Genomic DNA, 12,587 nt, shown 5'->3' with positions numbered 1-12,587 from the left:
CTACCTCTGAGCTCCTCTGATCCTGCCTCCTGCTCCCAGAGGCCCAGGGACACACGGGTGAGGGGTGGTGATGGGTGGGCAGGGCTACCTCTGAGAGCCTTTGACTCCTCCTTCTGCTCCCACAGACCCAGGGACCCCAGGGTGAAGGGCGTGGCTGGAGTGGGCGGGGCTACCTCTAAGCACTTCTGATCCCGCCTCCTGTTTTATGGACCCAGGGAGCACAGGGTTGGGGCAGGGCTGGAGTGGGCGGGGCTACCTCTGAGTGCCTCTGACGACTTCTGCTCCCACAGCCCCAGGGACCAGAGGGTGAGGGGCGGGGCTGGAGTGGGCGGAGCTACCTCTGAGTATCTCTGACTCTACCTCCTGCTCCCACAGCCCCAGGGACCAGACGGCCAGAGGGTGGGCCTGGTCCAAAACGGCAGGGCTAGCGGGCAGTGCTGGCAATCAGAGCCTCTGACTCTACCTTCTGTTCCCCACAGCCCCCCACCCCGGAGACGGACTACCCCGAGTCACTGACCAGTTACCCCGAGGAGGACTATTCTCCCGTGGGCTCCTTTGGTGAGCCCGTCCCCACCTCTCCCTTGACCACACCCCCCGGCTGGTCTTGTCATATCAGCCAGGACAAGCAGACGCTCTACACCAACCACTTCACCCAGGAGCAGGTAGGCGAAGCGGGCAGATGGACCCGGCCAGCCTCGGAGTCCTCCCCACAACCTTCCTCACTAATAGGTCGCCTGAGTGCTCTAAACTGTAGCTCCCACACAGAGCCTAAACCCGTCAAACGCATCACCTGCACCTGCCCCTCCAGACTCCCTGGTGCTGTCTTGGAACCTGGTTGGAGGGGACCTTTTCCTCCCTTCTCATGAGCGGGGCGGGAGGCCCTGACCGTTCCTCTCCCCACAGTGGGTGAGGCTGGAGGACCCCTACGGGAAGCCATACTTCTACAATCCAGAGGACTCCTCCGTTCGATGGGAGCTGCCCCAGGTAACAACCTGGGGAAAGGGGGGTGCTGGGGAGAGAGGAAGAGATCACATACGACTGTGTCTTTCTCCCCAGGTCCCTGTCCCTGCCCCTCGAAGCATCCATAAATCCAGCCAGGATGATGACACCCCAGCCCAGGCCAGCCCTCCAGAGGAGAAGGTAGGGGAGGAGCCATTGAGGTCCTGGCAGGACCACCACAGTAGCACTAGGGGGCTTCTGGAGGTCCTGGGAGAAGGGACTGGGCAGGACATATCTGTCTTCCCCACAGGTCCCTGCAGAGCTGGATGAGGTTGGGAGCTGGGAGGAAGTCTCTCCAGCCACAGCTGCTGTGAGGGTAGGCATCACCCCTACCCCCAGCCAGGTGGTGGGGCTGGCGAGGAAGGTTCAGTGGGGCCATGGGCCCAGACCATAGAGAGTGGCAGCTCAGCAGGTGACCAGCCTCTACTCCCCATAGCTCACCCCTTAACTACCCACTCTTGTACCTTCTCTCTCTTTTCTCTCTTAGACCAAGACGTTGGACAAGGCAGGGGTGCTCCATCGCACCAAGACGGCGGAAAAGGGAAAGCGGCTCCGGTGAGAGCCCATCTACACCCAGGCCGGGGCAGGGTGGGCCTTGGTGATGGTGTTCACTGAGCACTTCCTATACGCCAGGCTCTTATTAATGCTCACAACAACTTCGTGAGTGGTCCTCTGTGGACACTGAGACACTGCGAGATAAAGTGACTTGCTCAAGGTCCCTTGGCTGCTAGGTGTTAGAGTCAGGATTTCAGCCCTCATAGTGGGGTGCCCTAGCCTGTGTTCCTAAGCTCTGACTTGTTCCTGAGGTAGGAGGGGCCCTCAACCCAGGACCAAATCTAAGTCCTGCCACCCCAACTTCCCCACCCCCACCTAGAAAGAAGCATTGGAGTGCCTCCTGGACTGTGCTGGAGGGTGGCGTCCTGACATTCTTCAAGGACTCAAAGACCTCAGCTGCAGGCGGCCTGGTAAGGCCAGGCCCTCAAGGCAGGGACCACCCCATCTGCTTTTATTTATTTATTTACATTTATTTATTTATTTATTTATTTATTTATTTATTTATTTATTTTTGAGACAGAGTCTCGCTATGTCGCCCAGGCTGGAGTGCAGTGGTGTAATCTCGACTCACTGCAACTTCTTCCTCCTGAGTTCTCCTGCCTTAGCCTCTTGAGTAGCTAGGACTACAGGCATGTGCCACCAGGCCCGGCTAATTTTTGTGTTTTTAGTAGAGATGGGGTTTCACTATGTTGGCCAATCTGGTCTTGGACTCGACTTCAGGTGATCCGCCCACCTCGGCATCCCAAAGTGCTGGGATTACAGACGTGAGCCACTGTGCCCAGCCCCCATCTGCTCTATCTAATCTGGCTTGGAGATGACGAGGTCTGAGAGAGTGGTCCATGAGTGTCAGAGGAGCTGGGCCTTGGCAGGAAGGGGGTGATGCTGGCAGCTTCACTCCAAGACAAGTAGTTTTAGGCCACTGGAGATGGGGAACAGTCTTGAGGGTGGCCAGCTCCAGTCTGGAGGGCAGGGAGGCTGGGCGCGGGCATACCTGCTTGCAGGGATGCAGACTGCACTCCTTTCCTGTCCTCCACTGGACGGGTGGACAGCAGTGGACAGGCCAGCCAGCAGGCTCTGTGGTTAAGAAGCATCAGGGTCTGGGTTCAGGAACCCTTGGGGCTCTTTTCCCCAGAGTCGTTTCTTGGCCATGCCGTAGACCCCATCCTATTCCTAGGGTCAGAGTGCCACAGCAGACACATCTGAGGGCTCCCTGTGACCTTCCTCCCTCTCCCACAGAGGCAGCCTTCCAAGTTTTCCACCCCCGAGTACACAGTGGAGCTGAGGGGGGCCACTCTCTCCTGGGCCCCCAAAGACAAATCCAGTAGGAAGAATGTGCTGGAGGTAAGTAGCCAGGGTGGGGAGAAGGAGGGAAGGGGCTTAGTGATGCCTGTCAGCCCTCTGACAACTGTTGACCTGGAAATGACCTGGGGGTTTTTGATCCTTAGTTCCCTATGAGCCAACGCTGCGTGCAGCTTTTGGCTGTATTAATAGAGGTGGGAATCCAGAGCCAGAGAGGAGATATTGGTGCAGTTGTTGGCAGTGCTCTGGGACCCTTACTGTAGGCAAGCTCCAAGAAGGAGGACCTAGGAGGAATTGGGGCTACCATTCTCGGGGCTCAAGGCCAATGCTGCCCCCCAACCCCAGGGGACCTGTCCTGTGTTTCTAACATCACAGATTCTGCAGTTCCCTCTCCAGGAGTTGAGTTAATAATAATCCTTGCCCTGGAGGGTGGTGAGGAGTAGGGCCTCTGAGAGAAGAAATTCTAATGCCTAGAATGGCAGCCCTCATCCCAGCCTGAGAGAGACAGGAGGCTCCGTGTCCTTGGCTGCTTACTGTGACAGGCCTGGTTGGGAAACCTCTTTCTCCCCAGGTCCCCTTCCCTGCCCCTGAGCCAGAGCCCCATTTCTGACTGGACTGCATCCCCAGTGAGTAAACCAGGGCAGTGGAGAAGACTACCATGCTACCCCCTGAGGAAGGGAGAGAAGACGAAGGAAGGGTACTCCCAATGCCACACCCTTCACTGTCCACATGTTGTCTTGTTTTTAAACTACTCTTACCCTGACCTCAGTCCCTAGAAGGTTTGAGGCAGTTCACAACAGAAACGTGTGGTGAACTGGCAAATTCACTGAAAAGCCAGGACCGCAAAAAACAAGTAAGAGATGGGACTCAAGATGGAGAGGAATTAGGGGGAGATGAGGTACTAAGGTGGTGGTTACTGAAGAAAATTTAGCTCTGACTTTGCTGCTAGGGGAGGTGAAAAGAGAAGGGCTGTCAGGTGCATGTCTCTTTGTTGTTGAAAAAATAATAAAACCCACCCAGATGTTGAGGGAATCAAAGCTTTTTCCTAAGCCTTCACTCTTAAATTTCTTGTGTGTAGCTCCATGAACATGGGATCTAGAAGCACGCGGCAGGTACCCCGCAAAACAGCTCCAAGGAGGTTTAATTCAGGATCTGGGGCTGCTTCAGGTAGCATCATTATGATAAGGCCAAGAGCGTGACCTCATGTCTGAGCTCAGAAAAAGCAATTCTGCAAGGAACCTGAGTGCATCGTTTCCTGATTATTCACCAAGCTCCATTCAGTTCTAGAGCCAGGATATCTACAAAGTAAAGTTGGAAAACTGGTTTCATCTCATGAGCCACTCTGATGAGTAGGTCTGGAGTCTTGTGAGGTTTTGTTTTTGTTTTTATTTTTTGTTTTTGTTTTTAGAGACAAGGTCTTGCTCTGTTGCCCAGCCTGAAGTGCAGTGGCATAGTCATAGCTCACTAAAGCCACAAGCCCATGGGCTCAAGTGATCCTCCCACCTAAGGCTTCCAAGTAACTAGGACTACAGGCGCATTCCGTCACATCTGGCTAATTTTAGTCTTTATAGAGATGGGGTCTCACTATGTTGCCCAGGCAGGTCTCAAACTTATGGCCTCAAGTGATCCTCCAGCCTCAGCCTCCCAAAGCGTTGGGATTACAGGTGTGAGCCACGGTGCTCAGCCTGGAGCCCTCCTTTTTTTTTTTTTTTTTTGAGACGGGGTCTTGCTCTGTCACCCAGGCTGGAGTGCAATGGCACCATCTCGGCTCACTGCAAGCTCCGCCTCTCGAGCTCATGCCGTTCTCCTGCCTCAGCCTCCCAAGTAGCTGGGACTACAGGCGCTGGCCACCATGCCCAGCTAATTTTTTGTATTTTTAGTAGAGTTGGGGTTTCACCGTGTTAGCCAGGATGGTCTCGATCTCCTGACCTCGTGATCCACCCGTCTCAGCTTCCCAAAGTGCTGGGATTACAGGCATGAGCCACCGCACCCAGCCGCCTGGAACCTTCTTGAGAAGAATTCTGAAGCCTTCTCTGGGCTTGGCAGGGTAGAGTTCTGTGATCAACTAACAATATCTGCCATGGTGTTAAATTGAGGAGTGACATCACCATTATTATTGTTGTTGTTGTTGTTGTTGTTGTTGGAGTGACATCACCATTATTGTTGTTGTTGTTGTTGTTGTTGTTGTTGTTAAGTTCTGTGATCAACTAACAATATCTGCCATGGTGTTAAATTGAGGAGTGACATCGCCATTATTATTGTTGTTGTTGTTGTTATTATTATTATTATTATTTGAGACAGAGTGTCACTCTGTTGCCCAGGCTGGAGTGCAGTGGCGCAGTCTTGGCTCACTGCAACCTCTGCCTCTTGGGTTCAGGTGATTCTCCTGCCTCAGCCTCCCGAGTAGCTGGGACTACAGGCACCTGCCACCACACCCAACTAATTGTTTTGTATTTAGTAAAGACGGGGTTTCACCATGTTGGCCAGGATGGTCTCAAACTACTGGCCTCAGGTGATCTACCCACCTCGGCTTCCCAAAGTGTTGGGATTACAGGCATGAGCCACCATGCCCGGTCTGAGACATCACCTTTGCTAGGCATGTTTCTCCCCTTACTTGAGGGATAGGGATATCCTTCAAACAGTTCTCGATGAAGGTCATCACTGATGGGCTTTTGATGAAAGTTTCAGAATAGGGCTTTCTGAGTTGTCTTTGCTGGCAAGGACTGGAAGGCAGGTGCTGCTCAGGCCAGTGGGAAGGTGGGCAGGCCTGAGTGGAAATCACGAGCCTCTGCCTCCTGGTTGACTGCTGGCCATCCTCCCTCCATGCAGGGTGGCCTGTAGGCAGCTCCAGGGTTTTCCTCAAGAGATAGCCCCAAATTTTATATCATTCAGGATGGATGGCTTTGTTGGACCCAGGAAATTTTCACAGCAGGTCTTCCTAGTCACCCCAAAGTCAGAGAAAACTTCAGCAACAGTCCGCCGAAAGCTGCTAGCATTTGCTTGTGCAGTCAGCAGGATAAATATTTTGTTAATTTGTTTGTTCTTAGAGATAGGGTCTTACTGTGTTGCCCAGGCTGGAGTGCAGTGGCCTGATCATAGCTCACTGCAGCTTCTAACTCCTGGGCTCAAGTGATGCTGCCGCTTCAGCCTCTTGAGCAGCTGGAAGTACAGGTGCACACCAGCATGCCTGGCTAATTTTTAAATTTTTTTCTAGGCATAGGGTCTCACTATATCGCCCAGGCTTGAACTCCTGGTCTCAGGGACTCCTCCCACCTTGCCCTTCCAAAGCACTAGGATTATGGGCATGGCTGGGGGCGAATATTTTGTGAAATACATTGCTATGTAATGATACAGCTTTGCCTTCTATGTGAAACTTGCAAATGTGAACTGATTATGTTTTGAGAGAGCTGCCAAAAATCATGGCTGTTGTTTTAGAAGTGTTGTCAAGCCATTCTCTGGGATAATCTTGAGCAGGGCTCTTTTGTCTGCTTTGATTAGAGTGAGGCTGTGTTATCTGCCTCTTGAAGGTTCTCTATCCTTTGCAGGGGAGGGCTAGGGGATGCAATATGCCATTTTCTTTTCTTTTCTTTCTTTCTTTCTTTTTTTTTTTTTTTGAGACAGAGTCTTGCTCTGTCGCCCTAGCTGGAGTGCAGTGGCACAATCTCGGCTCACTGCAACCTCTGCCTCCCGGGTTCAAGCGATTCTCCTGCCTCAGCCTCCTGAGTAGCTGGGACTACAAGTGCATGCCACCAGGCCCAGCTAATTTTTTGTATTTTTGGTAGAGGCAGGGTTTCACCGTGTTAGCCAGGATGGTCTCAATCTCCTGACCTCATGATCTGCCCGCCTCAGCCTCCCAAAGTACTGGGATTACAGGCATGAGCCACCGTGCCCAGCCTCTTTTCATTTTAAAAAGCAGTTTAAATAGTCTTCAAGTATAAGTTTTAAAGGACAGCCAAAGACAGTCCACTCTGATTCTAGAAGTAGTGTCCTGAGGTCTGAGACAGTTTCTGTTGTCTCTGACTCTCACTGAACCGAAAGGGCAGGGTTGGTATGAGCTGTTGCAGCTAAACATTCACATTAACCTGGAACACTGGGTCCTCAGAGCCAGAGGCTGATGAGGGATCCATCTAAGCTGCCATCCAACTCAGAGAGGGCTTTGAGCATCAGTCCTGCGGTGGCAAGTTTCCATCTGGTGTTTTGTTTAATTTATTCTTCATGGTGAAGTGGGCTAACAGAAGATGTGCTGCCCAGGCTGGAGTGTGGGAGGTGGTGGGAACTCCTGGCTGCAGAAGGTGGGACAACGTTTCTGAGTCCTCAGTGTGTGTATGGGGAGGGGCAAGGAGAGACCTTGCTTTCTCTGGGATCAGCCATGATCTGCCTTCAAATCCTCGCTCCCTATTTTCACTGCTGCTTCTAGTAGACAGGGGTCTCAACATAGGAAGTTTCTGGGTTTTTTTTTTTTTTTGCGATGGAGTCTTGCTCTGTCGCCCGGGCTGAAGTGCAGTGGCGTGATCTCAGCTCACTGCAACCTCCACCTCCTGGGTTCAAGCAATTCTTCTGCCTCAGCCTCCCAAGTAGCTGGAATTACAGGAGCCCACCACCATACCCGGCTAATTTTTGTATTTTTAGTAAAGACGGGGTTTCACCATGTTGGCCAGGCTGGTTTTGAACTCCGGACCTCAGGTGATCAGCCTGCCTCGGCCTCCCAAAGTGCTGGGATTACAGGTGTGAGCCACCGTGCCTGGCCTCACATAGGAATTTTCTTTCACCTAGTTTGCAGGCCAGTGCTCTGCATGAGGCCTGCCATGTTCTGTGGTTTGCGGGGAGGCAAGATGGGGGAGGGAAAGTGTACCAGACAATTGAGCCATGCAGCTCTGTGCTCATCACTCACTAGCTGTGTGCCCATGAGGAAGCAGCTAAAACTTGCTGAGCCTCAGTTTGCTCATCTGTAACACAGAGACGCTGTCACCCACTGCTTTAAGCGAGGCAGAAGATCCAACACTTGGCCTGGGGTGAGGCCCTTGCTCCATTAAGCTCTGAGTGCCTACCCCCAGGGCAGACCCAGGGTACCAGAGATGACCCAGTGACTTGTGTCCCTCCAGCTGCGGAGCCGAGATGGCTCGGAGTACCTGATTCAGCATGACTCGGAGGCTATCATCAGCACCTGGCATAAGGCCATTGCTCAGGGCATCCAGGAGCTGGTAAGCAGAGCCCAGAGCCTCTAGGGGTGGTGGGGAGGTGGTGGCCATTCAGAGTGGGGCCTTCTGCTCAGGCTCAGGGAGCTCTAAGATATCAGTGGGAAATGTAAATGCAGTCCCCCACTAATGGCTGGGATGGCAGGGTAGGCTGCTGAAGAAACTGCCTTCTGTAAGTCTGTGAATCCAGCCCTGGGGTTGGCGCTGCAGGAAGACTCTCCAGGTGACGGTAGGGGCGCATTCTAAAGGAATTTCCCACTTCACAGGAAGCAGAAGGCCAAGTAAATACTCTGCAAGCCAACCAACGGCAGGCTGAAACTAGCAGATAAAATTTTAAAGGATTGATTTGAATAGTCGACCATTTTTTTTAGGGTTCAAAATGCCAATTGCATAAGTAGAGCTAGGACAGGGGCTCTCTGACAACTACTGACCTGGAAATGACCTGGGGCTTTTTGACCCTTAATTCCCTATGAGCCAACATTGAGTGCAGCTTTTGGCTGTATTAATGGAGGTAGGAATCCAGAGCCAGAGAGGTGATATTGGTACAGTTGTTGGCAGTGCTCCGGCCACAGCTGGAGGTGCAGGCTCAGAACTGGGAGCCACGTATTGAGGAATGCTGACCTAGTTAGAGAAACTGAGGAAAACAGAGGAAGAAGGCTCCAGGTGGGTAGGGGTTGCCAGGATAGGAAGGGGTGTGGGAGAACAGGATGACTGTCTGCACCTTAAGGGCTCCATGCAGCTAAGGGAGGTGAATGTTCTCAGGCTCACTGGTGGAGGTAAGGAGAGTTAACCTGGTTAGGGAAGAGAGGACTCTTCGCTGAGGGTCTCCAGGCCATGCCTGTTGGGAGTGCATTTCGGGTCCCTTGCCCCATCCTGGAAGGACCCGAAGCTGGCTCAAGGCCCCACCTTTCTGAGGCTATGGGAATCCAGTCCGCAGAGCTGCCCCCAGAGGAGGAGAGCGAGAGCAGCAGAGTGGACTTCGGGGCGAGTGAGCGCCTGGGAAGCTGGCAGGAGAAAGAGGAGGACGCGCGGCCGAATGCAGGTGTGCGCAAGGCAGGATGGGCTGGGGGCTCCCAGGAGACCTCTCCTGGGGAATGGTGATTGCTGGGGCCTGCCTGGCCTGCTCCGGCGCTGCTGCTTCCTGACTCAGTCCTGCCTTCCCCCGCGGCAGCCGCGCCCGCCCTGGGCCCCGGGGTCCTGGAGAGCGACTTGAGCAAGGTCCGGTACAAGCTCCGCAAGTTCCTCCAGAGGCGGCCCACACTGCAGTCGCTGCGGGAGAAGGGCTACATCAAAGGTACCCGAGGCCTGCGGGGGGCAGGGACCCGGGGACCAGGACGGGGCGCAGGCTGGACGGGAACTGACGAGCCTCTCCCCTAGACCAGGTGTTCGGCTGCGCGCTGGCCGCGCTGTGTGAGCGCGAGAGGAGCCGGGTGCCACGCTTTGTGCAGCAGTGCATCCGTGCCGTCGAGGCCCGCGGTACGTGTGCTGTGGGGGTGAGGGAGGCAGGCATTGGGGTGCCCGCAGGTCTCCTGCCAGGACCGCAGGCTGAAGACCCCTGGATGGAAGCAGGGTCCAGGGGGAAAGTACGGGAGGCCTCGACTGGGAATCATAGCAGGGACCCGTAGCCCCACCCTACCCCCACCCCGAAACCCGGGATCAGCGCCTCCCTCTGCCCCAGGGCTGGACATCGACGGGCTGTACCGCATCAGTGGAAACCTGGCCACCATCCAGAAGCTGCGCTATAAGGTGGACCATGGTGAGGCCCGTCCCCACCCCCTGCCCCAGAGCCTGAAGGCGCGAGGGGTACTGACCTCCCTTCCATCGTCCTCCCTTCCTCTGGCACAGATGAGCGCCTTGACCTGGACGACGGGCGCTGGGAGGACGTCCACGTTATCACCGGCGCCCTGAAGCTCTTCTTTCGGGAGCTGCCCGAGCCCCTCTTCCCCTTCTCGCACTTCCGCCAGTTCATTGCGGCCATCAGTGAGCACCTGGGGCAGGTGGGGCGGATGGGGTAAGGGGCGTGGCGGGCCACCCCTTTAGCAGGCTCCCCTCGCCCAGCCGACACCCCCTACCTCCAGTTCCGACTCCCTCCCTCTAAACCTTCCTTCACCCAGAGTTGCAGGACCAGGCCCAGCGCAGCCGCTGTGTGCGCGACCTGGTGCGCTCGCTGCCGGCCCCCAACCATGACACTCTGCGGATGCTCTTCCAGCACCTCTGCCGGTGAGCCGGGAGTGCCGCGCGGGAAGGGGGAGGCAGGTCCAGGTCCCGGCTGGAGCCCCCTGCGCCTCCCTGCAGTTCGGAGCCATGATCCCACCCACCCCTGCCGCAGGGTGATCGAGCACGGCGAGCAGAACCGCATGTCGGTGCAGAGCGTGGCAATTGTGTTCGGACCCACGCTGCTGCGGCCAGAGGTGGAAGAGACCAGCATGCCCATGACCATGGTGTTCCAGAACCAGGTGGTGGAGCTCATCCTGCAGCAGTGCGCGGACATCTTCCCGCCGCACTGACTGCGGGCCTGCGACTGGGGCGGCGGCCGAGGGCCTGCCACACAAGCTGGGCGGCGGAGGCCACGCAGCCCGGCCTTCTCTCTGGGACCTTCCGCCAGGGCACAGCCGCAGGCAGGTGTGACTTCTGCACCCTCGGTTCTGAGGGTACGGTGACCCCTAGTGGGCAGTTTGCAAAATGTGATTCCTTCTCCCAACTCCCCATCACCCCCGCCACCCCTCTCCCCTCCCCCCTCCCCCCCCACCCATCACGTCCTATTTGGGGGTTAATTAGGTTTTTTCTCTATTCCATCGCTCCTACTGTGCGTGCGCGATAGTGTGTGTTGGGGTGACAGTTGGAATTTCTGGAATGGTGGATGCTGGGGGGAGGAGTTTGATGGGGGGCTTCCTGGCTGCTTCTGGCCCTCACCTCGTGGAGGCCTTCACAGAGACCCTGTGGACCCTGTGCCGGCACTGTCCAGTCATGAAGCAGCTGTAACCACTTCCGTACTGTGGAAACAGGACTGAGCCAGTGTGGGCGGCTGAAGCTGTCCTCCTCAGGCCTCAGGATGACCTCCTGCCTGAGCCTCTCGCAGGCTGGCTGTGCGCCAGTTTCATCTGCTTTCCTGTTGGGGGTCCCGGGCCTCTGCTGTCCCCGACCCACTGATATTCTGTGCCAGGCTTCTTCCTATTCACCAAGTGCGCACTTCACATCTGCCACTGGGCATGCACCAGTTCCACACACAATCCCATTTTACAGACGAGGATGCTGAGGCCTGCAGCGGCAATGTGACTTGCTCAAGGTCCAGTGAGTGACCTCACTCCCCAGAAAAGGCTCCTCCCACACCAGAGCACAGCCTGGGTAGGGGGGAAATCAGTCCTTTCAGCTACCACCCTCCAACCTTTGGGCCTATGCGAAAGGAAAGGAACTAAACTGGGTGTGTTCTGTCTGGACCTGGGGAGGCCCCTGAAGGCAAAGAGGGAACCTGCCCCAGCTGTTCTGTCCTAGAGGAGGGGGACATAGCCCTAGCAGGAGCTTGCAGCCCCTTTTGGCACTCTGACACACAAGTATGCCCATCTGGGGCCCGCTTTGCCATGAAGAGCTGGGCAGGCCTGCAGGGTGTGGGGAAGGAGGACACAACCTCAAGAAAGGAAACATGAATCCCAGGGAACAGCGGGTCCCTTCCCTCCTCAGACACAAGCCACCTCAGCTTGTGGCTCTTGGCCCCCAGCCCCTCCCACCCACCTGTTCATTTATTCAACAGACAATGACAGCTCATATTTATTGGACATTAGCACCATGCCAAGCATTTGGCTTGGATTATCCCATTTGTTTCTCACAGCTGGTATTTATTGTCCGCTCTTCTGTGCCAGGTGCTGTGCTCTGGGCACGGGCACTGCACGGGCCCTGGTGGAGCTTGTGGTCTGACAGGTGAGGCTGACCCAAGCCCACCTCACTGCCAGCAGGGCCAGGGCGAGGGTACACACGGGGGCGTCACACCATATGTCTAAATATTTAAAAGTTATCAATCAAGCTAACAACTGTTAAATAAAATATGTTCTATTCTCCTACTTTGACAAATGTGTCTTGATAATGACCTGGAAGGCCAGGTTCTAATTTAAACGTCTTTGACTTTTCCAAGTTCCATGCCCAAATGTGGTGGTGGGAGAAGGCCAGGCCCTGGGCTCAGCCTTCCCTCTCATCTTCCCACCCACAGAGCCCTCCTCCCCCAAGCAGAGGCTCACGGGCACATACGTGGACATTGTAGTCTGTGTGTGCAAACTGTCCATAACCCCTGCAGCCAGCTGCCACTTGGCTACCCCACTGGTGACTTAGTCCACCCTTGAGGGGATGGGCTTGGAGCTATTTGGGGAGGGCATACTGGGGCCCCATGTATCAGAAGCATGTTCTAAAGGGAGGGTCCAGGAATCAAGAGGGCCCCCCAGATTCCTCATCCTGTGGGGAGGGCCACAGGCACAGGAGCCTTCTGCAGAGGACCCATGGCAGGGACCCCTCTCATTTGAGTCCAAGGGTGAAACTAGACAGACAGTAAGT

The 12,587-nt window shown here is 55.3% G+C and overlaps 1 protein-coding gene across 33 annotated transcripts in view; it reads left to right on the top strand.

Annotated features, from left to right (window-relative positions):
- Window positions 1–12,103, top strand: part of ARHGAP27 (Rho GTPase activating protein 27) — a 39,576-nt gene extending 27,473 nt beyond the window's left edge. For 7 of the 33 annotated variants that reach the window (XM_045374629.3, XM_045374625.3, XM_045374624.3 and 4 more), the window contains 15 exons: window positions 480–662; window positions 904–984; window positions 1,057–1,140; window positions 1,250–1,315; window positions 1,487–1,554; window positions 1,874–1,964; window positions 2,791–2,895; window positions 7,956–8,054; window positions 8,979–9,090; window positions 9,220–9,342; window positions 9,426–9,524; window positions 9,727–9,804; window positions 9,894–10,028; window positions 10,163–10,268; window positions 10,378–12,103. In XM_045374629.3, coding sequence (XP_045230564.2) covers window positions 480–662; window positions 904–984; window positions 1,057–1,140; window positions 1,250–1,315; window positions 1,487–1,554; window positions 1,874–1,964; window positions 2,791–2,895; window positions 7,956–8,054; window positions 8,979–9,090; window positions 9,220–9,342; window positions 9,426–9,524; window positions 9,727–9,804; window positions 9,894–10,028; window positions 10,163–10,268; window positions 10,378–10,555 — 1,608 coding nt within the window. In that variant the 3' untranslated portion in view covers window positions 10,556–12,103. Of the gene's footprint in view, window positions 1–479; window positions 663–903; window positions 985–1,056; window positions 1,141–1,249; window positions 1,316–1,486; window positions 1,555–1,873; window positions 1,965–2,790; window positions 2,896–7,955; window positions 8,055–8,928; window positions 9,091–9,219; window positions 9,343–9,425; window positions 9,525–9,726; window positions 9,805–9,893; window positions 10,046–10,162; window positions 10,269–10,377 lie in introns of all 33 variants that reach the window. The other 26 variants (XM_074019924.1, XM_045374631.3, XM_074019923.1 and 23 more) reach the window with 10 other exon arrangements.
- Window positions 12,104–12,587: the final 484 nt, after the last annotated feature.

The sequence above is a fragment of the Macaca fascicularis genome, chromosome 16 (genome assembly GCF_037993035.2).
Source record: "Macaca fascicularis isolate 582-1 chromosome 16, T2T-MFA8v1.1".
NCBI classification, from domain to species: domain Eukaryota; kingdom Metazoa; phylum Chordata; class Mammalia; order Primates; family Cercopithecidae; genus Macaca; species Macaca fascicularis.
Note: the sequence above shows the minus strand (reverse complement) of the source record. Positions and strands in the feature narration are given on the sequence as shown.